General features: G+C 36.9%; 1 protein-coding gene across 1 annotated transcript in view; it reads right to left on the reverse strand.

Annotated features, from left to right (window-relative positions):
• SIM2 (SIM bHLH transcription factor 2) overlaps positions 1-26,798 on the reverse strand; it is a 67,129-nt gene that overhangs the window by 1,100 nt on the left and 39,231 nt on the right. The window contains exons 5-9 of the mRNA XM_043992887.1: positions 25,651-25,736; positions 21,881-22,080; positions 8,275-8,381; positions 2,453-2,600; positions 267-435 (exon numbers count right to left, since the gene is read on the reverse strand). Coding sequence (XP_043848822.1) covers positions 267-435; positions 2,453-2,600; positions 8,275-8,381; positions 21,881-22,080; positions 25,651-25,736 — 710 coding nt within the window. The remainder of the gene's footprint in view (positions 1-266; positions 436-2,452; positions 2,601-8,274; positions 8,382-21,880; positions 22,081-25,650; positions 25,737-26,798) is intronic.

Genomic DNA, 26,798 nt, shown 5'->3' on the forward strand with positions numbered 1-26,798 from the left:
GTCTCATCAGAATTCACTTTTCACTTTGGTTTATATAACAATGCTGCTATCTCAAGTTTTGCATGATGTTATGTAAGTGGTTAAAATACCATGTTCCTGAAGAATATTTCAACATGGGGAAATTCCTCACATGCAATTAGTGATTAGTTGTTATTTCATATTTAATGTGTCCATATGAGCCTCAAATGACTGCTAAGGGGAGACTCCTTATATGGTAACAAGTAATAATGGAATAGTCAGACCTCTCTTCCAGGTGCACTCATTACCTGTGGTAGGTAGGGGTTTGTTCTGACTTTTGTCTTCATCTTGTTACTTTTGGATTTAGCTATTTTCCTAGGTTCTTGTGAGGTAGACATTGAAGTCCTACAGGAATACTGGGACTTGGAAGAGGTGACCTGATCCAATGACAACTGTATTTCCTTGTATTCAATATCTCTGCCAAGAGACCAAAAAAGATTCATATCATGCATAAGAAGACCTTGCTTAGACAATGAAATTTCTATGAAAATTTAAAATGTATGATGTTATATAATTTCATTTAGATGGATTCTGGGAAATAATCAATCAGCACTGGAAAAAAGAAATCTCAGCTTCTCTATTAATGCTGCAGCCCTTGGATTATATGACCTTCAAAATTCTAAGATAAATTTGGAAATTATTTGACTAGACGTGAATGAGATCAGCACAGTTATATCCAATCCTATAAAACCTGATTCAATTCCCTTGTGGAAATCATTAATTTAAGTAAGTTTATAAAAACAGAAAGGAAAAACATGTTTATTAAGTTCATCTGTATCCTAACAAAGGATGTACAACCTGATAATTTTTCTTTCCACCAAAAAGAATGGGATAGGAAATCCTTCCTGAAAAGCCTGTCTTGGGGGTTGTTGAGCTTGGAATCTAAGATACCTTCCTCCTTTTCAATATTTGCTACCTATAATTGCTGACAATGCCTAGTTTTAGAGAAGTGGTGGGTTTTCAATCAATTACTTCAGAAGACTAATTTGAAGCATGCCTCTTGGAGAAAAGTGATGGACAAGAGGTATAAAATGAAGCCTTCGTTTTTAGATATGGCCAGTGTGTTCATTTGTTTTGTTCAAATGTATTTATTTGTTACAAGGAAAGGGATGAGGATAGGGAAAGTGAGAATGACTGAGAGAGAGAGAGAGAGAGAGAGAGAGAGAGAGAGAGAGAGAGAGAGAATCAATATACTTTTTTAAAAGTGGTAAATCTTTGATAAGAGCAAGAAGACCTCAGTACAAATCTGGACTGAGACACTGACTAGCAACTGTGTGATCCTAAGCAAGTCACATAACCTGTGTCTGCCTCAGTTTCCTCATCTTTAAAATAGGGAAGGATTTGTGAGGAACAAATGAAATAATAATTATAAAGTGTTTAGCACAGTGCCTGCCACATTGTGACTATTATTGTTAATATGTAGTTTTTGTTTTCCTAGAAAGTATGCATTTTCCCAATCCAAGTTAGACTTTTTCTGTGACTTTGCTAAAATTTTTATTGACTTCTAAATAGCAGAGAAATGAAAATCCACTGGCTAGAGACTTTAGAGCATAAATCCTTTCTCTATTTATAAGACAAAACATTGTTTTCTTTTCCTTTTTCTTTTTGGTAGGGCAATGAGGGTTAAGTGACTTGCCCACGGTTACACAGCTAATGTCAAGTGTCTGAGGCCAAATTTGAACTCAGGTGCTCCTGAATCCAGGACTGGTGTTTTATCCACTGCGCCACCTAGCTGCCCCAGACAAAACATTATTTTCAATGAGAATACTCACTATTACCCAGCTATATAGCTGAGTAACAAATATAGGACCAGAACTTTGTTTCCCATCATGAGGCACTAAAGGAAGATTTTATTTTGTCCTCAGGTAAGCTTAGTTCCTATACCTTTCATATAATAAAGAATCTCGTTCCAAAGGCAGATTTGACCTTTAGTCTTAGTTCATCTTGAGGATCACAAAAATGTGTCATAACTTGCAGCAAGTTTATACAACAGAGGAATTTGCAGAGGAGAGGAAAACTCTTCAGCTTAATTTAGGGGGCTAAGGAGGAGCAGTGGGGATTGCGGACACACCAGCTTTTTCTTCAGTTATTAAAACAAAGCAAGAGGGACAAGTAAGGGGTATGGGTAAATGGGATGAGGCCTTTCTCTGACATACCTGATGGAGTGAGAGAGCAGCATTTCCTCCACCATAATCCCCCACTTCTATTCTATACCCAGATTACAGTTATGCTTGAAACATAGCTGCACTTTTAAAATCTTTTTTTCACTTTTATCTCAACCAGCAGTAGGAACCTCCAAAAACCCTTTGTAAAACAAGTTGTAAAAACAACAACAAAACTAAACAGATGCACATGTAGAGACAGAGAACAATTGTACTTATTTTAATGTGGAATAATGAGACATTAAGGAGAAAAGCAAATATGTTAGACTTACGTGAGAACATAATTGACACTCACTATGCAGTGAGGTCTTGAAGAACGGCTATTGTGTACAATGGTGGCATAACTTTGTACCCAAACCCAGCCTCCGTGCTTGGAAAGTAGTCTGTAGTACTTGGTTGTGACTTGACCTTTCACCAACACTGCAAAAGTAATTCAAGATATTATACTACAGTATTCTGGAACTAATGAATGAACTTCATTAAAAGGAAATATATATATATATATATATATACACACACACACACACACATATATATATGGCACAAAACTATATGTGTGTGTCTGTATATATACATATATGCTGCCAGTTCGTGTGTCAAAGTCTATAACCTGCTGTACATAAACACATAACCAATTATCTATCAGGTTGTTCCTTTGTTGATATTGGTGGGTACTGTGGATAGAGCATTGGCCCTGAAGTTGGGAGAATCTGAGTTTAAATCTCACCTCAGACTCTTACTAGCTATGTGACCCTGGGCAAGTCACATAACCCCAATTGCCTTAAAAAAGTTCCAGGCCATCTTCAGTCCTAATAATATATCTTGCCACTGGACCCAGATGGCTCCAGAGGAGAAAACGAGGCCGGTGACTTTGCACAGCCCTTCCTCACTTAAATCCAATTAATTTCGAGTCATGACATCTGTCATGATCCTCTTTAAGAATGAAGGACAAGGGCAGCTAGGTGGCGCAGTGGATAGAACACCGGCCCTGGAGTCAGGAGTACAAATCCGGCCTCAGACACTTAACACTTACTAGCTGTGTGACCCTGGGCAAGTCACTTAACCCCAATTGCCTCACTAAAAAAATGAAGGACAAACAGCAGCAACATTTCTGTCCCCCATCTACTTATTTTACTGAAGGCTACTGGCTTTCTTAGGGTCTATTAGAAGGAAAAGTTAACAGTCTATTAATTTGTGGGATTTTGTTGTTGTGCTAGAGCTAAATATTTTTGATACCCTGGCTATCCTAAGATATTCTGATGAATGGTTCAGTTAAATAAAAAACCATTAGGCTGAGGAAAACCTATTAATTCGGAGAGATTTTAAACTGGTTTACTTAGAATACAACTGTGCACAGTTACACTATTACAATTTATATTTTGTACAATTTATACCTTTCCCCCCAAAGACCTATTACATTTCTGTATAATATTGTTCATCTAATGTCCTCCAATTTACAAGGTACTTTTGGAAAATTTGGCATATGGACTCAGGCTTATAGTGCATAACCATAGTTCCTCCTGATGTCATTACTTACTAAATTAATGAATATTTAAAACCACTATCACTAATCCTTCACCAGGAAAGAGATTGTATGGCAATGTCTCTTTTCCTTAAGTGGCCCCACACACACCCCCTTCAGGCTATAGAACTCCCATTTTATGATTTCTTTTTCCATTTGTTTTCTTCTGCCTTTGAACTTCATCTGAAACTGGTTTTTACCTGTATAAAAATGGAATAATGGATAATGAGTTGGTCTTGAAGTCAGGAAAATTTAGGTCCAAGTCATTCCTCTAACCCATGGACAAGATTTCTCAGTGCCCCTGGCGACTCTTAAGACCATAAATCACAGAACTGCATAGCTGCATGGGGTGGGGGGAGGGGAGAGGAAGGGGAGGAATTTCCATACTCACAGTTCCTTATACTGATAAGGGTCTGACCCCAAAATAAAAAATGAAACCTAGTTTTATTTTGAAGGATCCAGTCTATTGGCATTGCCTGTTAATTTCACCTTCATATCATCTCTCTAATGCCAACCCCACTTGCTGTCACTGTGATCAGTCTACTGCAGACCCTTATCACCTCACACCTAGATTATTGTAATAGTCTCCTGATGGGTCTGATTGCCTCAAGTCTCTCCCCACTCCAATCTGTCCTTTATTCAGCCATTAAAGTGATTTTTTTTTGACGATTTGACCACGTGACCCCCTTAATCAATAAATTCCAGTGGCTCTTATCTCCAGGATCAAATACAAAATGATCTGTTTATCATTATAAGCTCTTCATAACCTAGCGCTCTCCTACCTTTCCAAATTTCTTACCTCTTACTTCCTGACATATACTCTTCCATCTAGAGACACTAGCCTCCTGGCTGTTCCACAAGCAACACGCTCCTCTCTGCTCTAGGAATTTTCTCTGGCTGTCCCAAATGCCTGCAATACTCTTCTTCCTCCACTAAGTCTACTCACCTCCCTAGCTTCCTTTAAGTCCCAATTAAATTCTCACCTTCTAAAGGAAGCCTTCCTCAACCCCTCCTAATTCTAGTGTCTTCCCTCGTTAATTACTTACTATTTATTCTGTACATAGCTTACTTTGTATATATTTATTTCTATGTATATATTATTTTGGGCAGTTTGGACAGCTAGGTGGTACAGTGAATGTAGTACTAGGCCTGGACTCAAGAAGACTCATCTTCCTGAGTTCAAATCTAGCCTCAGAAAACTTACTAGCTGTGTGACCCTGGGCAAGTCCACTTAACTCTGTTTGGCTGTTTCCTCATCTTTAAAATGAACTGGAGAGGGGCAGCTAGGTGATGCAGTGGATAAAACACTGGCCCTGGATCCAGGAGTACCTGAGACCTCAGACACTTGATACTCACTAGCTGTGTGACCCTGGGCAAGTCACTTAACCCCCATTGCCCAACCAAAACAAAACAAAACAAAACAAACAAACAAAATGAACTGGAGAAAGAAATGGCAAATCACTCTTTGCTAAGAAAACCCCAAATGAGGTCACCAAGAGTTGGACATGACTGAAACAACTGAACAACACCAAGATAGATTATCTTGCATATATTTCTTAAATTAATCATTAAAATGAAGTATCAAAATAAATTGAACTTAGAACCATATCTTCAAATGACCATATCACAAAGTATAAAAATAAGATCTTTAAAAATAGATGCACATTCAATAACTGCTCTCACTGAAAATATTGTTGTAAATATTAGTATTTTATTTAATAATGTAAAATTATTGGTAATTTGGTAGGAGTGAAAAGATATTTTAAAATATTATTCCATTGTATCTTATCCTTTAAAAATTTCCTTTATATGTACATAGTTCACATATATTAATAGTACCTATACATGACTTATTAATATACACATATTGGGGTGCATGCTAAAAAATTTCTTGCTGACAGGAATCACAAACATTTGGAATCCCCTGAATTAGATAATTAATTTAGCTTTGCCCAAATTTTCTTCTGCCTTCATTTAGCCTTTGGAAGAATCAGGAGCAAACAGCAAGCATTTATGAACCCTTGCTCTGTGCCAGGCACTGGTAGGCACTGGGAATAGAAATAACAAAAATGACACAGTCCCTAACCTAAAGGAGCTTATGTTCTACTAAGAGGATACAATATGTGACAAATAAGCAAGGGTAGGACATATACAAAATAAGTACACAGTGCTTTGGGTAGTAGGGAAAGGGAATGGGAGGGATCAAGGAAAGCCCTTAAAGAGTACTATTCATTCAATATTTCTGAACTTAAAGTCTGTACCAAACCCAGAAGTTCCCAAGACCCTCTTGTTCTGACAAATCAAATGTTTTCTTTCTCATTTTGCCTGAATTTCTTTTTCCCTAAGAACCTGTTGTCTCCTCCAAACTTCCTTCATTTGTAACTGTAGAACACAGGAATTTAATTCCTAAATCAGATAACTAGTCATTGGATCAATAAAAGTACTTATCAGTACTTAAAGCCAAGGAGCCAATATGCTATTCTTAAGTCCTCATTTCATTCTTTTTTTGGGGGGGGGCGAGGCAATTGGGGTTAAGTGACTTGCCCAGGGTCACACAGCTAGTTAGTGTTAAGTGTCTGCGGGCAGATTTGAACTCGGGTCCTCCTGACTCCAGGGCCGGTGCTCTATCCACTGCACCACCTAGCTGCCCCCTCATTTCATTCTTATAAAAGGCCCGATCAGTTCTGTTAGTAGAAGATTCGATCAAGTTCAAGAAGGGATCTTAATTCCCTGAAACTCATCTTTTTTTTTTTTTAATAACAAGACTGCAAGTGGAATTATCTATATTTCATTTTAAGAATGCTATCTTTTGAGTTCACATATGATCAGGTAGAAAGAGGGAATTCCTTTCCCTATCCCTTGGCCAACTGATCCATTATAGGTCTCTGAGATTATATATTCGCCTAGAGTTTGGGCTCCAATGTCTGTATATATGTAGAAAGAAAACTACACTTTACATTTAATTAGCCAATGCTTGTCAGAGACAATTTATTAATATTTACATGTGTTGCTTCTTGGTGGAAGATTTATTGTTAGAATTCTTTCTAATTTAGGCAATTTTTTTTTGAGACTGGGTTTCCCTATTTCTCCCAGGTTGGAAGTACAGTTGCTACTCACAGGCCTGATCCAATTACTGATTTAGCATGGAATCTTTGACCTGCTCTGTTTCCAACCCGGGAGGACTTGCCCTCCCTTACTCAGCCTGGTAGTCCCCTAATCCCAAGAGCTCAAAGCAATAGGGCTAGATTTAGTGCAGACAATTGATAAGCTTTAGCCACCGCAACTCAGAATTCCAGAGCTCAAGTGCTTAGCCCGCTTCAAGCTCTTCAGTAGCTGGGATTACAGGTGTAAACCACCAGGTCTGGGTATCTCATTACTTTATAGTGTTCAGGAAATAAAAGACAAACTTCCTTCATCAAGATAAAGCAAGAGTACAAAGTCCAGGTTAGGCTTTTTTATTTGTCTAAACAGAACAATAGCAATGTCAATATTGGTGCACCCTAAAAGAAATACTTTTTCCCAAACCAATTATTTTTCCTTTAACCACTTCCTCCAAGGATTCCTCCTTCCTCCTTCCTATCTGGTCAAAGGTGAACTGAAATATCATTCTAAATAGAACAAAGGCATTTTTACTCTCAGTTCTGTTACCGCAAACAAGACGAAGTTCTCTGGAGTTTCAGAGAATAAGATTCTTTATTGAACTTGATTGAGTCTTCTATTACTAGAACTGATTAGATCTCTCATAAGAATGAAGTTTTGGGGTTTTTTGGACTGTTTTCTCTCACAACTAGCTAATATGTATAAGTTATACATGACTACTCATGTATAACTTATTTTGAATTGCTTGATTTCTTGTGGGTGGGGGGTGGGAATGGAGGGAGGAAGAGAAGTTGGAACACCATTTTTTAAAAATGATGTTAAAATTTATTTTTACATATATTTTGGAAAATAAAATTCTATTCAAAGCCCAAAACAAACAAACAAAAAAACAATGAAATGAAGATTTTAGACTAGGATATTGACTCCTTGGCTTTGATTAAGTACTGATAAGGCCACGAATTCAGGTGAGATTAAGGATTTTGGACTAAGACACTGTCATTATTTCTTAATATTTCAGAAAACAAAGTGCTCTATACCTTTTTTTTTTTTTTTTGCAGGGCAATGGGGGTTAAGTGACTTGCCCAGGGTCACACAGCTAGTAAGTGTTAAGTGTCTGAGGCTGGATTTGAACTCAGGTACTCCTGAATCCAGGGCCAGCGCTTTAACCACTGCGCCATCTAGCTGCCCTGCTCTATACTTTTATACATGCTATTTTATAACTGATGGAGAAATACAACAGGAGGCTGTATTAAATGTTTCTTCATGTTCTAGCCCACTCACACTGAAACTTGGGGGCATGTACACATACATCATAGAATAATTTTATACCCACTTTCCTATTCCCTATCTTTACCCCTCCACCCCAGTGGAAAATGCTACTTCTCTTGATAACTGTAGATTTATTTATTTGATTCAAAAGTTAGCAACATTTAAATATTTTAAATGTATGAACACCTGTATTGTGTTACTTACATAGATGATGAGCATAACGTAAGTAGAACATATCACAGCCATGGACATGATGGTAGAGGGTTTTCTCTATCAAGTCCTGTGGTTCATAGCCAGTTAGTTCAGTCACCCTGGAAGAAGAAGGCTATCTAAATTAATAATATTGTCCTACAGATTTGGTTTTAATTAAACTAATATTGATTTCGCTAAGTAATCAACTGCTAAAGGACCAAAGGTGGAAACAAATGTTGACTTTGGAACCTGAAAATCATCTTCTTTATAAGAAACAACTTTTGTACTCCAGTCCATTGTAGGATATAACATTACTCTTATTCAATATTCAGGAAAACTTCAGACACCAGTCAGTGAATGGATTCTTGAAGGTCATTTGCAATTTCATTCTTTTCAGAGTGAATTTAAGTTTATCCAAGAACTGACATTTGAATGCTTGGTCTATTTTATGAAGGTTCTGGAAAGGTTGTTTTAATTTTTTATGAAATCTCCACTATTAAGAGTATATATGGGGGGGGCAGCTAGGTGGCGCAGTGGATAGAGCACCGGCCCTGGAGTCAGGAGTACCTGAGTTCAAATCCGGCCTCAGACACTTAACACACACTTACTAGCTGTGTGACCCTGGGCAAGTCACTTAACCCCAATTGCCTCACTAAAAAAAAAAAAAGAGTATATATGGGGGGCGGGCAGCTGGGTGGCACAGTGGATAGAGCACCGGCCCTGGAGTCAGGAGTACCTGAGTTCAAATCCGGCCTCAGACACTTAACACTTACTAGCTGTGTGACCCTGGGCAAGTCACTTAACCCCAATTGCCTGGCCAAAAAAAAAAAGAGTATATAAGCAATCTAAAAGGGAATTTGATTTCAAGACTGGCTTGAGGAATATTCTCATGTTACTGAGAATAGGTTAGCGATTATAGATAGTTAAATCAGGTTGCTATTATTCAAAGTCTACTGAGTAGCCCACCTAAAATGCTACCTTCTCCATGAAGCTTTTTCAGATCTTCTGACCTCATAAAACACTTTGTTTTACAACTAAAGTCCTGAATCATGCAATATTATGTACTTTGTTTCTTGGTTTACTAGACCAGGGATTCTTAACCTGGGGTTAGATTTCTAGGGGTCAGTGACCTTGGAAGGGAAAAAACACATATTTATTTCAATATTTGTAATCCTATGTGTTTTATGCATTTAAAACAGTATTCTGAGAAGAGACCCACAGATTTCACCAGACTGACAAAGAAGTCCATGGCATAAAAAAAAGCTTAAGAACACCTGTACTGAACTATAAGTTCTATGAGGACAGAGATGACATCTCTCATTATTTAAGCCAGCCAGTACTCTGCATACAGTAGGTACTTTCAAAGTATTCCTTAATGAATGAATGTGTAACAGGATATTAATATTTATTTAAGACTAATTTCTAATCTGATGGATTTTGGATGTTCAAGACTGATCCCGTGGGCAGCATAAACTCTAAAACCTAATGATTCCTGGGATTTGTTGTTCAGAGAAGAAACATTTCTTCCAACGCCTGAAAGAGACATGGTGAGGTTTGAGCCTGGGAGGTGGAATGCAAGATTTTCAATTTTTCTGTTACATGGCAAAGGGGCAGACAGAAGAAACAGAAGTCTGCCTGAATGAGAGAGGTGGAGAGGAGAGGAGAGGAGAGGAGAATAGTAGCAACAGTGCCCTGGTGATCAGGTCCTTGCAGGCCTGACCTTCCAGTTTGAGCTCCAGAACTACAGAGCATATCAGGCTGACCTGAAGTCACTGCCTTCATTTAATGGAGCAAAGAACTCAGGCTGACCCATCTGGGTGCAATTTACTCCTTTAAGAACTGAGAAAATCCTTTATAGTTAATTTGGGTTTTTATAATAGTCAATATATTCACTCAAAGTTCTTAAAAGAGTATTGCTATTACTGTATGCAGTGTTTTCTTGGTCCTCCTCATTTCACTCTTCATTATTTCATGCAGGTTTTTCCATGCTCGAGCTTATCATTTTTTATAGTATGGTAGATTCCATAACAATCATATACCACAATTTGTTCAGCCATTCCCCAATTGATGGGAATTCCTGCAATTTCCAGTTCTTTGCCACCCCAAAAAGAGCTGCTATAAATATTTTAGAATATATAGGTTCTTTTCCTTTTTCCCTAATCATCTTTGGAAATAGACCTAATATTGGTATTGCTGGGCCAAAGGGTATAGGTAGTTTAATAACTCTTTGGGCATGATTCTAGCTTGCTCTCCAGAATGGTTGGATCTCTTTCTAACTCCTCTGCATGCCTTTTTGCTATCCAAAGTTTTTAATATATTATTTTCCTTGCTATTTCTTTAAGATGTTTCTATTTCCTGAATTTTGCTTCACATAAAAATCCATACTCAATCACGAATGGTTTGTTGGTGCAGCACTTAGCACAATTCCTGGCAGAGATAGGTGCTAAATAAAGGTTAGCTGTTATTATTATTATTATTCCCAAATGGAGGATATTTGTAACTAGCTTAACTAAAAATAACTTTTTAAAAAAAGGTCAGGGGCATAGGCCTTCTCCTGATGGTCAGAATTTGATTCTGACCTGAGGGAACCAGGATTACATGAATAACGGAGAAAGGGATCCACATGAACTCGAGTCATTTTACTGCTGGGTGATGGAGGTGCTACTGATGTACCCCAATTTGGGTTCTTTCAATGCTAAGAGAAATCCTTAGGGAAATCTCTAGCCTCTGATGCAAAGAAGAGTGGGGCAGTGTAAAGATGTGGACCAAAGAGAAGGTGGCCCCTGGGCTACATAGGGAGAGGAATCAGGTGACAAAATGGATAGAGAGCTGGGCCTAGAGGCAGGAAGACAGAGTTAAAATTTTGCCTTGGATACTTACTAACTGTGTGACCCTGGATGAATCACTTAACCCCTGCCTCAGTTTCCTCATCTGTAAAATGGGGATAATAATAGCACCTACCTCCCAGAGTTGTTGTGAAGACCAAATGACCAATATTTGGTCACAGGTCACAAAAGTGCTTAGCACAGTGCCTGGCATGTAGCAAATGCTATATGAATGCTAGATATTATTTATGTGTTTGTTTGTTATGTTTACAATAGGCAAGTGTAAGAATGACTGCATAGAAATTTGTTCCATAGTGACACCTGATGGTCACATAGGAATGTCTCAGAAAGTTTTCTGAGGAAGAAATCTAAGCTATCAATAGCTATCTATATCTGTATCTGTATGTATCTACATCTATTTATTTATCTATCTATGAAAAATGCTCTAAATCACTAATAATTACAGAAATACAAATTAAAACAACTCTGAGGCACCACCTCACACCAATAAAATTTGCTAAGATGACAAAAAAAGAAAAATGACAAAAGCTGGAGGGTCTGTGGGAAAACAAATAGACTAATATTCTACTGATGGAGTCTAACCTTTGGAAAGTAATTCAGAACTATGCCCCCAGAACTATTAAATCCTTTGGCCCAGGGATATGGCCACAAAAGTCTCCACCTCTAGATCAAAGAAAGAGGGGAAAGGCTCGTATGTACAAAAGAGGTTTATGGCAGTTCTTTTTTGTGATGACAAAGAATTGGGAACTGAGGGATCCCATCAATTAGAGAATGGCTGAACAAGTTACCGTCTATGAATGCGATGGAATACTATTGTGTGGTAAGAAATGATGAAGGGGATTATTCAGAAAAAACCCGAGAAGACTTGTATGAACCGAGGCAAAATGAAGTGAGCAAAACCAGGAGAACAAATTATACCATAACAGCAATACTCTAAAGATAATCAACTTAAAAAAACTTGGAAAGACTGATCAATGCAATGAATAACCATAATTCCAAAGAACTCATTATGGAACATGCTTTTCCCCTCCAGATAGAGAGGTAATGGACTTAGAGTACAGATTGAAGCACATTTTCTTCTCTTTCTTTCTTTTTCTCCTCATTCATTCTTTCCTTCCTTCCTTCCTTCCTTCCTTCCTTCCTTCCTTCCTTCCTTCCTTCCTTCCTTCCTTCCTTCCTTCCTTCCTTCCTTCCTTCCTTCCTTCCTTCCTTCCTTCCCTCCTTCCTTTCTTCCTTTATTCCTTCCTTTCTCTCCCTTTTTCTCTCTTTTCTTCGACATGCCTAATATAGGAATTTATTTTACATGACTTTGTAATTTTTAAAATTAGTGTATAATTTTAATTTGTTTTTGTGCCTTCTTAATGGGTAGAGTGGGTAGGTAAAAATTTAGAACTTAAAATAAAATAAACATATTAATGCTCCAGAAAATATTAAGACAATAAAACAAAGCCAAAGAGAAAAGGAAAAACACACTCTAAATAAATGTGTAAACATTTGTTCTGATGCTTATATGACTTCTTATATGCCAATTATCTATTTAGGTTAATTACTCAATTGAATTCTTGAAGGAAAGATACTCTGGGCACTATAGAAAACCAAAATCTATTAAATACACTTTTCTTCAAAAGTTGTTTTATGCAATGCTGTCAATCTCTGGGCTTTAAAAAACTGATCCTCAAAACAGGGTAGTAGGAAAAAAAATCACCTAGAAGGGACAAAATTAAGTAGTCTCTTGATGAATATCCCTGAAAGGAACTATCACCTGTGACCTTTCAATTCAGGAAATTAACGGAATGTTAAATGTTAGCTGCAAACTAAATAGACTGAGAGCTTGACCACATTTTGATTCTTGAGGTCACTTCCCTCTTCTATCAATTGTGCTTGTAGTTACAAATCTCTGAAAACATCGTGTTTCCCTGGAATTGATCACTATTTGTTATTTATATTTCCATAGCATTCCTCTCTAGTAGAGAGGTATACTGGTGGGAAGAAGAGGAGAAATCTGATCACCAAGTTCAAAGGCCTAGTAAACTTGCATAGATTCTAAGTCCTATTTCTACTCTGTGTGGTAGAAAAACTCAAATGTCTGACAGTAAAGAAGCAAAGCAAAATAAATCAAGGAATTGTGAGTCAAAGAGGCCCCTTCAACTAATTGGAAGTCAAGTTACAGAACAACCACCTTATAAATGTAAATTAATCAAAAACACATGTATTGTGTTTCCCATTAAGATACATACTGGCTTAAAACTTAAAGGGAAAAGAATATCCCTAAAGGTTTTTCTGAATCTCTAAAGTCAGAGAAATTTGCCAAATCTCAAACATGGCTGTCTGTATTTACCCACTGTCAGCAGAAGCACCAGCTATAGTTTCAAAACAAAATATATAATCCTTTTTAACCAAATTTCAATTTTATTTTGAATTGTGCTTAATAACAATGCCACCTGGTTCTGTGAGAGCCAAGGTGCCACTATTCCAACCTCTTCTTAGAGATAGACCATATGCTCTTACTCTACCTCCCAGCCTTTGCCCTGTGCTCTGGCTCTATAGGGACTGGAATTTTAAAAGCAAAGTCTGTACAAGGTCTTATTTCTCTGCTTCTCTTCTAAGGTCCATTCATCCTATTGCTTTCTTGGTATGCTGCCCATGTGAAATCAATACAATTTGAAATCTGCAAAAGAAGCAGCTGCGTTGTTTTTGACTTGTCTTTTTTTCTCATTTCACTTCTGGCAATCTAGACTAGACCCTTTCCTTTATAGGACCATAGGTCATGAAAAGTGAGAAACAAAAGGACTTTGCTGGTAACATGCTGGAACTCAGAAATTGACTTGGAAGTCAATTTCCCACCATGAGATCTTCTTGTAGGAAAAAGAAATGGATCTTTATGATTCCTTTTTTAAAACTCCTCTTAAGAAGACTTTGGTATTAATCTCTCCTGAATAAAATTGGTAATTCAACTAAACAACAAACATTTATTCATAATTGCTTAGAAAAACACTGTATGTTCTGGAAAACACTATGTTCTAGAGACACAAAAGCAATCCTATTATAATGAGAAGTAAATATTCTCTAGCTAAAACACACCCCCTGGAATGGTAAGCCTATGTCCTGACCATACCTGGAGAGACATCTGACTCAATGAGGAAGGACTTGTTGCTTTGAATAACAGAAAATCTGGGATGGTCCCACAGTACTTTTTTCTGTGATAGCTGAAGGGTGGTTGAGACTACATCACAGCTTAAGCAAAGAGAATTGGCCACTAAGAAAGGAAGAGTGGACCGAGAGCCATTGAGCAGTAGGCATTAGAGGGAGTAACCCCCTCTCTGGATCTTTTCTATCTGCCAAGGGGAGATAGAAACTCTCCCTAGAGGAGTAGAGAAGGACTTAGTCTCCTCCCACCCTAGAGAGAGATAGTAACCTGCTCCCCAGTGGCAGCTAGAGTAGGGAATTCTGCTCAATGAGCTGAGCTATAACTTTTTTTTGGGGGGGGGGGGGTAAGGCAATGAGGGTTAAGTGACTTGCCCAGGGTCACACAGCTAGTGCCAAGTATCTGAGGCTAGATTTGAACTCAGGTCCTCCTGAATCCAGGGCCGGTGCTTTATCCACTGCGCCACCTAGCTGCCCCCCTTAGCTATAACTTTGGGATTTTTTTCTACTCTCTCCCACTCCACTGAGCACAGATGACAGAATAAAGATCCTAACATGGACATATTCAGCAAGGGAGGAACCCTTGTGAGTTCAAGAGCTCGGGAGCAGCTGGGTCTTTTAGTCAAAGATGACTGATACCAGAAGGACAACAGCCAAACCTAAGCTTTAAGTAATTTTTGTCCTTGGGCTCCTAGATTGCAGTATAAAAAGCCAGGTAATATAGGAGAGTTTGACTCCTCCCCTTAAAGGCCTAGATTCCCCAGGATTGTACCCAGTCAATACATGCACAGATCTTCAGCTACTGAGGAGCCTCTATGGGAGAGGGAGAAGATGATCATCCCCAGCCCCCAGGCCCATCAGCGTTTTTTTGTTGGTGCATTATGATCCTATGAAAAGCATCACAGTCCTTTCTCCCTGGAAGCTTTAAAAGTTAAAAGGGATATGGGAAGATGAGATTAATACACAAACAAGAGCAAAAATAACAAAGGATATATATAGACAGAGTGGTATGAATTAAATAATATTAAGCCAAAAGGCATAATTTTCATCTAGGAGGGTGGTGCAGAATCAAGGGAAGCACCTGAGCTAAGTCTTGATGGAAGAGAATTATTTCAGTGGGGCCATGTGCCTTTTCCCTATAGCTCAGCTTGTGATCTAGGAGGGCAGTGTTCAGTGGCATTTCCCTTCAGCCCAAGGTGAGATGTTTCCCTCTCATTCTGTAAATAAATCTTTTATCTTCCCCTCCCCCTACCAGAGCCAAGAGTGTTCCATGATTGAACCTGCTTCTGAGGTTCTTTTGTATAAAAATATGTCAGGTTTCAGGGTCATGCTGCTTAATGTCAGTAGCCTACTGTCTTTCTAACTCTAAGTAACTAAGAATGTCCTGTTCCTCATTCCATAGAACCCTGATAACATATTAGGGTTTAGATGTTTTTCTGGGATGGGTATGATACATACCAGCAAAAGAGAACTATAAAGAGGTAAAGAAACAAATCATAAATATACTCTGGAATTTCTTGAAAAAGAAACTCAGGAACTAGCTTTCCTTTAGTCATGTTATTCCTGAGCAAGCAAAGAACTTTTCTGTCATAAGTTTTCCTTTTAATTACATCTAAGATGATGCACCAAATATCTGACCTCCCACTAACTAGTTGTGATGGGTCAAGTCCTTAAATATCCTTGTACCTCAGTCAAAATGGTAGTCTACCATCTGTCATGCCTAGCTCAATTTTTTCCAAATGAAAAAAAAAACAAGTTAAAAATATTTTTTAAAAGTTGAAAGCACAATATCAGTATAAATTGTTTAACTTTGATTAAACTGTAAAATCAGGAATAATGGTGATGCAGTTCATAGAATCTGGCTTACTAATTCACAAACATTCAGAAGAAGATTCAGCAACTCCTATGCATCACTCATAATTATTGTACCTGAGAAAAATGGAGAGACATGTATGCGTGTAGAGTCCCAGACTCTGAACAAAAGAAGTAGTTTATACCAGGAGCATAGTGTTATGCTAGGGGCACAAGATGCTTTAGGTTATCTTCTAGGCTGCTAGAGTTTTTGATCTTGGACTTATGTGTTGGATACTATCAGATTCCTATGTCTGAGGAAGACAAGGAAAAGACTACTTTCATCTTTCCAACTATGCAATACAGTGCAGCTCTATTAATTTGAGTGAATGCCCTAAGGCATTTCACTGGTACCATTCACTTTCCAAGGGGTGTTGGAGAAAATGGTCGGTAGGAATTACTTGGAAGTACCTTGTATCATTAGCTTTGGTAAGACATTCGAAGAACATGAGTAAAGACTGGAAAGTTTTACATTAGTTGGAGGAAGCCTGTTTGAGGCTGTCAATAGACAAATGCCAATTTTGTAGACCTTTTCTAAACTATGTTGAACTAATGGATACAATTAGGACATGAATACAACTGGTTTTATGAAGAAAAACAAAATAGATGAAACATTGGTTAATTTGATTTAAAGAAAAAGAAAGAAGGGGGCAGCTAGGTGGCACAGTAGATAAAGCACTGGCCCTGGATTCAGTAGGACTGGAGTTCAAATCCAGCCTCAGACACTTGATACTTACTAGCTGTGTGACCCTGGGCATGTCACCTAACCCTCATTGCCCCGCAAAAAAAGAAAGAAAAAAACCTAAATTATGAATCTCAAAAATGAAAAGAGTGAATGCACACCCAGGGAATATGAAAGTAAAGCAATTATTAGTAGCTATTTTGCCCAATGACATGCCAATAAAACTGACAAAATAAGTGAAATGAATAAACATTTATAAAAATATAAATTACCCAGATTAACAGAAGAAGAAATAGAATACTTATGTACCCTTATCATCTTAGAAAAAGAAACTGAATAAGCCACAAATGAGCTCCCTAAGGAAGAAAAAGGACCTGGAAAATTACAAGTAAATTCTACCAGACATTTAAAGAACAAATAATTCAAATACTATATAAATTATTTGGAAAAAATAGGTAAAGGAGTCTGACCAAATTTCTCCTATGAAACAAATTTAGTTTTGATACCTAAACTAGTAAGAGCAAAAACAGAGAAAGAAAACTATAGACCAATTTATCTAGTGAATATTGATGCAAAATTTTTAAACAAAATGCTAGCAAGGAGATTACAGCAATTTATAACAAAGATCATACACTATGACCATGTTGGATTTATGCTAGGAATTCAAGATTGGTTAAAAATTAAGAAAACTATAAGCATAATTCATCATATTGATGATAAAACCACAAAAATCATATAATTATAAGACTAGATACAGAAAAAGCTTTTGACAGAATTCAATAGCCATTCCTATTAAAAAAAACCACCACCACAACACTAGAGAGCATAGGAATAAATGGAATTGTGTTTTTTAGTGTTGTTGTTGTTTTTTTTTTTTTTGGTGGGGCAATGAGGGTTAAGTGACTTGCCCAGGGTCACACAGCTAGTGTCAAGTGTCTGAGGCCGGATTTAAACTCAGTTCCTCCTGAATCCAGGGCCAGTGCTTTATCCACGGAGGTTTCATAAAAGGATAAGTAGTATCTACTGAAAACCAAGAGCAAACATTATCTATAACTATGATAAACCAGAATTCTTCCCAGTAAGATCAGGGGTGAAGCTAGGATGTCCATTATCACCACTATTATGCAATATTGTGCTAGAAATGCTAGCTATGGTAATAAATCAAGAAAACAAGACAAAACTATGACCTTTTGCAGATGATATAATGGTATGCTTAGAGAACATTAGAGAATCAACTAAAAAACTAGTTGAAATAGTTAACAACTTTAGCAAAGTTACAAGATTTAAAATAAATCCACACAAATCATCAGCATTTCTATATTGTTCCAACAAAACCCAGCAGGAAGACAAATTCCATTTAAAATAACTGCAGATAGGGGTAGCTAGGTGGCACAGTGGATAAAGCACTGGCCCTGGATTCAGGAGTACCTGAGTTCAAGTCCGGCCTCAGACACTTGACACGTTTTAGCTGTGTGACCCTGGGCAAGTCACTTAACCCCCATTGCCCCGCCCCCCCAAAAGAAAGAAAGAAATTTTAAAATAAAATAAAATAACTGCAGACAGTATAAAATACTTGGGAATCTACCTGCCAAGGCAAACACAGGAACTATATGAACACAATTACCAAACACTTTTCATTCAAATAGAAATCTAAACAATTGAAAGAATATTAATTGTTCATGGGCATGATGGGCCAATATAATAAAACAATACTACATAAATTAATTTACTTATTCAGTGTCATACCAATCAAACTACCAAAGAATTATTTTAAAGAGCTAGAAACAATCATAGCAAAATTCATATAGAGGAAGAAAAGATTGAGAATATCAAGGGAATCGGTGAAAAGAAAAATGAAGGTAAGCAGCCTGGCAGTACCAGATCTCAAACTATACTATAAAGCAGTAATCATCAAAACAATCTGTTAGTGGATAAGAAATAACCATGGTAACCTAGTGGTTGGTAAACCAAAAGATTAAAGCTTTGGGGGGCAAGAACTCAATATTTGACAAAAACTCCAGGTAAAACTAGAAAGTAGTCCAACATCTCACGCTGTATACCAAGATAATCTCAAAATGAGTAATTTTAGGAATAAAAGGTGATAGCATTAGCAAATTAGAGAAGCATAGAAAAAATTGCCTATCAGATCTATAGATGAAGGAAGAGTTCATAATCAAACAAGAAATTGAGAGGATCGTGGAAGATACTATGTATAATTTTGATTACATTAAATTAAAAAGGGTTTGCACAAACAAAACCAGTATAGCCAAAATTAGAAGGAAACCAAGAAATTAGGGGAAATGTTAGTAAGAATTTTCTCTGTTAAAGGTCTCATTTCTCAAATATATAGGGTACTGAGCCAAATTTATAAAAATAAGAACCATTCCTCAAATGATAAATGGCCAAAGGATATGAACAAGCAGTTTTCAGAGAAAGAAATCGAAACTATTAAGTCATATGAAAAAATACTCTAAATCCCTAAAGATTAGAGAAGTGAAAATTAAAACAACTCTGAGATACCACCTTATACCCATCACATTGCCTAAGATGACAGAAAAGGAAAATGATAAATGCGGGTTGGGATATGGAAAAGAAAAGTACATTAATGTACTGGGAGGGGGGGGGCAATGAGTGTTAAGTGACTTACCCAGGGTCACACAACTAGTAAGTGTGTCAAGTGTCTGAGGCCAGATTTGAACTCAGGTCCTCCTGAATCCAGGGCTGGTGCTTTATCCACTGCACCACCTAGCTGCCCCATTTATGTACTTTGGGTGGAATTATGAACTAGTTCAAGCATTCTGGAGAACAATTTGGAGCCATACCCAAAGGGCTATAATAAAGTATGAAACTATCTAAACCCTTTGACCCAGTAATACCATTTCTAAGTCTGTATTCAAAAAAGATAAAAAGAAAAGGACATATATACATATATATCTTGTGTATATGTGCATATAGGTGTGTATATGTATATGTGTGTATACATACACACACACATATATATGTATATATATATATACACACACACACACAAGAATATCTATAGCAGCTCTGGAATCTGAGGGGATGCCTATTAATTGCAGAATGGCTGAACAAGTTCTAGTATATAATGGTGATGGCATATTATTGTATTATAATAAATGACAACAGGGAAGGTTTCAGAAAAACCTGGGAAGAATTATATAGGCTGAAAGTGAAATAAGTAGAACTGGGAGAACATTGTACACAGTAACAGTAATATTGTAATGATGTAATCAACTGTGAAAGACTTAGCTATGATCAATACAATGATCCATGGCAATTCAAAAAGACTCATGATGGAAAATTCTATACATGTCCAGAAAGAACTAATGAACTCTGTGTGCAAAGTGAATGTTTTTCACTATATTTTCTTGCTTTTTTTGTAACATGGATAATGTGAAAATATGTTTTGTATGACTTCATATCATATTTTTTTCCTCAATGGGTGAGGGAGGAGTGGGAAGGGAGAGACTTTAGAACTAAAAATAAAAATAAAAGATTTTAGACTATGCTGCTATTGCTAAACCATTTAATGACCTTACTGATACACATATAATTGCAGAGAACCAGAGTAAAAAAAAGTCAGGACAGATAAAATTGTCTTAAAACCTACAAAGCCTTTTGAGAAAAGATGGACAAAGATGAGAAAGCTTTCAAAGATTTGAGATCAACTGCTTTACCATGCACTGGTATCGCTTTATGCAGACTTAAGTAAACCTTTTATCTTCCCACAGATGCCAACCTGGAAGGTTTAGAAGCTGTTCTTTATCAAGAAAATGATGGTCACCAGAGGCCAATTGCACTGCCAGCAAAAGTTGGACTGACAGTGAGTTTCACTATCCTGTCAATAAACTTTAGTTCATGGCTTTGAAGTGGATCATCATTGAGAAGTTCAAAAATTCCTTGAGTAGACTTATAATAGTCCATTGGCATATCCTGGCCAGTGCCAAGTTGGATTAGTACTGATCCTTGCCAGAGAGAAGTAACAGCATGGGCCAACAGCACAGACTATAGGCCTGGTGAGATTAATGTGGATGCAAATTCTTTGTCTAGAATTCCACAGAGCATAGAACCATGTCGATACCAGAAGAAAGCAAATTCTTCCACTTAAGGAGCAGATATAGTTGAAAGCTTGAGGCAGCCAAGTTCATACATGTAAACCCTGTGTCACTGAACCAGTTTTCCTTACCTTTCCTAGTCTGTGAATGACTAGCAGTGTGAACACATGATTGATGAATGACTAAAAAAATGGGATGGAAGCTAAAAAGCACAATCATGATCCTCCTCTTCATTTCTGAATATTAAGAAGTACCTTCTTGCTGAGACAATGTTAGAAGCTGGAGCTGAGGGGCGGCTAGATGGCGCAGTGGATAGAGCATCGGCCCTGGAATCAGGAGTACCTGAGTTCAAATCCGGCCTCAGACACTTAATACTTACTAGCTGTTTGACCCTGGGCAAGTCACTTAACCCCAATTGCCTCACTAAAAAAAAAAAATTAAACAAAAAAAAAAGCTGTAGCTGAACAATGGAATGCTGTGCCACTCATTGTGATTGTGATAGGACTGTAATTAAACCTATATATGGAACCAGGAAGCACCTGGTGTTACCCAAAACATACCATTCACTTTCTATATATGTCTTACATGATGATTTTTTTGTTGTATGAGCCAAGAGTATTAGTTTGTGATAGTATGGGGGTAAAGTTGCTCAGAGTACGTATTTTATGTAAACCTTTGACATGGTAGTTAAAAACTAGTTTAAAAACTAGTTTAAAAACACCATATTCTGATTTCAAATTAGAAATTTAAATTATAAATTCAAATTAAAAATCCATTTTTCTAGAATAAATCATATCAATATCAGACTTTAGCATCACAGTTAAGAAATAAAGAGGCTTCAGAAGACAAAGAAACTTAAGAGCATTTATCAAAATGTTGCTCAGTATGTTACATTTTTAAAAATTAAATTTAGGCTTAATTTGTACCCTGAGTATAGAAACTGGCTTAATATGTTGTGGCTTTTAGACACTTTCAACAAAATCAATCCCTTGAAATGGAAGTGGAAAATGTTTGCTTACCTGGAATCCAGAAATATTAATTTTAGGTCCAAACTTGCCCTGAACATGAACATATTGCTGTGAAGTTTGATCTCCGTGATTGCACTGGGAGGCAAAGACTGACCAACAGCGACCAACCCCACAATTTGGTAACAGGAATCATACAAGGACATGTCCAACATATATTGTCTTATCTTCAAATAGCCACTGCAATGGATGACCTGGTACAGGAGAAAAAAGAGTAAAGTATTTGGAGTCAGGGGGATAAGGAGATAGAATATTTTCATAATTATTTTGGGCCTGTTAATTTCCTCATAAATAATGTAATGTTCCTTTTAAAATGCTATTTTATACTGGGCTTTCCAATATTCTGATGTGACCAATTTATTAGTAGGATGTGGTTGTAATGTATGAATGTAATGGAATTTTTTTGTGTTGTAAGAGATGATGAATATGAGGAATTCAGAGAAAAAAGGAATGCTTATATGAACTGATTCAGAATCAAGAAATCAAAACCAGGAAAACATCCCGAATAGCTATAAAAATGTAAATGAAAACAGCAGTAAAAAGCACCTGTACTCATATGAAAGACAATGACTAATCTTGTTTCCAAAGGACAGATGATAAAAAACCCTTCTTCTGAGTAGAGAGGTGAGATGGTACTAGTAGGGAATGTTGCACATGGATCAGATGAGATCCCTTTGTAAATTGATTTTGTTTAGCTGTTAAGAGGTGGGGAAACCGATGCATTGGGAAGTGATTGTGATGTAAAAATCAGGAGGCATCAATAAAAAAAAATTAAGGGATAAAAGGAGAGAGAATCCAAAGTAATACTGTTGTTGGGATTTGGGATCCATTACTGAGTAATCCAGTGTTACCGGCACATTATTAAAATAGCACAGAAACAGAATAAAGTTTTGGGGGCTAACTTCAACTATATTAACATCTGCTGGTGATCTCTTTCTGCTAAAAGCAGAGTAACTGGTAAATTCTTACTTTACTTTGTTTCTCATCTCAACCTTTTGAAATCCTATCTTTCAGGGTCCACTTTCTCTGTCTCAGTGGAAATGATTCTCTCAGATTTATTTTTTTTTTCGGGGCAATGAGGGTTAAGTGACTTGTTCAGGGTCACACAGCTAGTAAGTGTCAAGTGTCTAAGGCTGGATTTGAACTCAGGTCTTCCTGAATCCAAGGCCAGTGCTTTATCCACGGTGCCACCTAGTTGCCCTCAGATATTTCACAAGACTTTGCGTGGACCTTTTTTTTGTACCTGTTTTTTAATCTGTATAGTTGTCTGTAAGTTATGTTGAATAAACTTTCATATAGTTTCTTCTCTTTAGTTTCTGTGATATGAATTCTCATAATTCTCTGTCTGTTGATAACTCCTCTGTCTCCTTTTCTGATTCCTTATTCTTTCCTCAACCCTTAAAAGTGGGTGTTTCAGGAGGTTCTGCACTTGATTTCTTTTCTCCCAACATTCTCCCTTTGTTAGTCCCTGTCTTTTGCAGCATCGATGATAAGATCTATGCATATAACTCTCCTATATATCTTCATCTCTAAACTCTTCCCAAAGTTCCAAACCCATGTTATCAACTACCTATTTGGTTGTTCCACCTGTATAGTTTACTTTTATCTCAAAGTCAACAGGTCTAAAATGTCAAAATCAATGGTACCATCATCCTCCCAAACATTCAGGATAATAAACATGGAATTTTCTTTGATTCCTCTCTCTCCATCATGTTAAAAACAAAAAACATAAAAATATATTAAAAACAAAACCCCCCCAAAGAAACTATACTGTTCTTACACTTCCATTTGTTTTATATTTCAATTTCATAATAAAGCAAAAAGGATTGCATTATTCAAGGTACCATGTTCAATTAATTCTATAAATTAAAGTTATCATATATCATTAATTTGTATTTAATGGAAGAGTACAGACTACTGATTTATGAGAAAGGTAAGAAAAAGTCCATTTTGATAGTATATCTATAGACACATAGAAACCTATGTTATATATTATTATTATATTATATATTATTATATATTATATTATAAAGTATCATAGATTGAGTGTTGTACTTAGAGTCAGGAAAATTTGAGACAATTCTGCTTTTAATTTTTTAAAGGCTTTAAGTTATAGAAAGATGATGATCTGCTTCAGAGGAAAGAGTTCCCACCCCAGGGTTTTCCATACTAACAAAATTGATGTAATACCAAATCACTTCAGAGGAAATAAATAGTCAAATCTTAATGTTTTATTTGAAATGCCACCTTCATAAGATACTTCCCAAGTTTTCTGAATATACTTACAGAATCTTAGAATGCTAGGCCTGAAAGAGACATTAGGTTTAGTCTAATCCCCTCATTTTCCATGATGAGGACATTTAAACCCAGAGACTCACTTGCCCAGTGTCACACTAGCCACTGGGAAAGCGGGCACTAGAGACCAGGACTTCAGATTCCCAGTCCAAGATTCTCTCTAGCTCCAGGAAGCATCACATAAATGTGTGTGCGTGTACCTGTGTTCATTCTCATTCTTTGTCAGTGTAAAATTTAGATAAACTTAGAAAACTAAGGGCAAAAAGTTACAGAAGAAAGAAAAGTTAAAATTTTCAAATAAAAAATACAGGTAACTACAGAATATCATGTGATGGCATAGTACGGGGCTATATGAGTGGAGGCTACTAGAATTTGGGGCTTTCTAAACAAAACTTTGCATACCAAGACTGAGGAATTAAACACTTGTTTCTCTTTTGTATGGGAGGTTCTTAACTAAATTGTAGAAATTATGGGTAAGCATTTTCCTTAGGATAGATATTATGAAATTGAAATTTGTACTCAAAGTAGTTTGAAAGAGTAGAGCAGGAGGTGGGTATAGGGAGATGCCAGAGGGGAGCTGTCCTTTGCTTTTAGACTTTTGTTTATTTTTCAATAGGGTCACTTGACAAAATTTTGAACAGGGTTAAACTAGCCCATAAATGGTTACTCCTGGTGATTTTAGGGGCCATGGACCCTACCCAAGAATATTTTTGATGGTAATATATTCATCATTTCTTTACATTAGTCATTGCCATGTCTTTTAAATCCATTTAAAAAATACAAATTCTCCTGGGTGGAGCAAACAAAAAAACACATTAAGTCCCTTACATCAGCTTTATTTCTACTATAACAAGAGTTAACAGAAAGCCTAAGAGCAGTGGGTTCTAGGGGTAAACAGTCTCTAAAATGGGAGAAATGAAAACCTGTGCACTAAAAACAAACTTCACCTACTTCACAAATCTGCCACAGGTTGGCCTGAGCATAGTATTTCAATGCTGCATTCTTTAAAGAACACTGCCCTGTGGGAAGTAACAGATAAGTGAGGAAATTTCATCAAAAAGGTCTTAGGAACACAATGTTCCAACTACATTGGACTTTTACCTTGACTTCTAATTAAGAGTGGAGGCTCTTCTGTGTTTTGAAGTATTGTATCCCCTAACTACCATGCTCCACCATATTCAATAAGTACTGATTGATAGATCAAGATAGGGTTCACATATAAAATTGAACTTTCATTAAGGTGCCAATCTTAATGACATTCTATTCTTTCTACTTGTTTAAGGATTCCAACCAGTTTGGTACTGAATAACAATTCTAATACTTGCCACACACGCATGTCATTACCTTTCTGGGGTTTTTCAAATTTTCCTTTGTACTACATTTTCTTGAATGTGAGGCAAAGTAAAAACTTAAGTATGAAATAACCAAAACCCTACTCTTTGAACTCACCAAGAGATGGATCCTCATACCTTATAGCCACTGCATGTCAATCCCGCATTCCTCTTTGCTAAGACACACTTCATCCGAAGAAAAAATGACCTCTCTATTTCATACTCTGAAAGCAGAAAATAGATCAATTTCAATTTGACAAATATACACATTTACCACCAACGTTCCTTTCTTTAGCATCTGTGTCACTTACTAATGCTGAAAATGAACTCCCGGCAAGAATTTAAAACCTTTCTCCTTTCATGCTTGCTGTGAGAGAGCTACCATGTAAACACAGAAAGTTCAAACACAGAAAGTTTTAGTATGCAATGGACAATATATAACTGTGCAGGGGCATATGAGAACAACCACATTTTAGTTTATATGAATTATATTAAAAGGCATTCTGAAGAAATGAAGAAGAAATTTTTAAAATGCCAACCTGGAAACAAGGTAAATAGGTCTTTTAGAAAAAGGTTTTATGCATGAAAATAACAAGTGACAATAGTATGGATTAGACATAGATCTATTGTAGAGGCTAATCAAATATTTGCACAGTGGCTTATGGGGCAGTAATCATTTTTGCCCATCTAGAAAGGATGTCAAACAGTTACCTACTCCAAATGTTGCCAATACGGGGGCAGCTAGGTGGTGCAGTGGATAAAACACTGGCCCTGGATTCAGGAGGACCTGAGTTCAAATCCAGCCTCAGACACTTGACACTTAACTAGCTGTGACCCTGGGCAAGTCACTTAACCCTTATCACCCTGCCCCCCCCCAAATGTTGCCAATAGGCCTATCATCATAGTAACTTCCTTTATCAATTTTGTGAAAGGTGGATGTTGTTTTTCAATTGTTCAGTCATGTCTGGCTTTTCATGGCCCCCCAAACCACAGCATGCCCTTCTATCCTCTACTATCTCTCAAAGTTTGTCCAAGTTCATGTTTGTTGTTTCCATGACAATATCTGTCCATCTCATCCTCTGCCATTCCCTTTTTCCTTTTCTCTTTGCCTTCAATCTTTCCCAACATCAGTCTTTTCCCATAAGTCCCATCTTCTCTTTATGTGGCCAAAGTATTTAAGCTTCAGCTTCAGTATTTGACCTTCCAATCAATAGTCTGAAAAGTGAATATCAGAGTAATATGGTATAATGGATGTAATCCAGTGTGGTGACATGAAAAGAGCTCTA

This window comes from Dromiciops gliroides, chromosome 3, assembly GCF_019393635.1.
Source record: "Dromiciops gliroides isolate mDroGli1 chromosome 3, mDroGli1.pri, whole genome shotgun sequence".
NCBI classification, from domain to species: domain Eukaryota; kingdom Metazoa; phylum Chordata; class Mammalia; order Microbiotheria; family Microbiotheriidae; genus Dromiciops; species Dromiciops gliroides.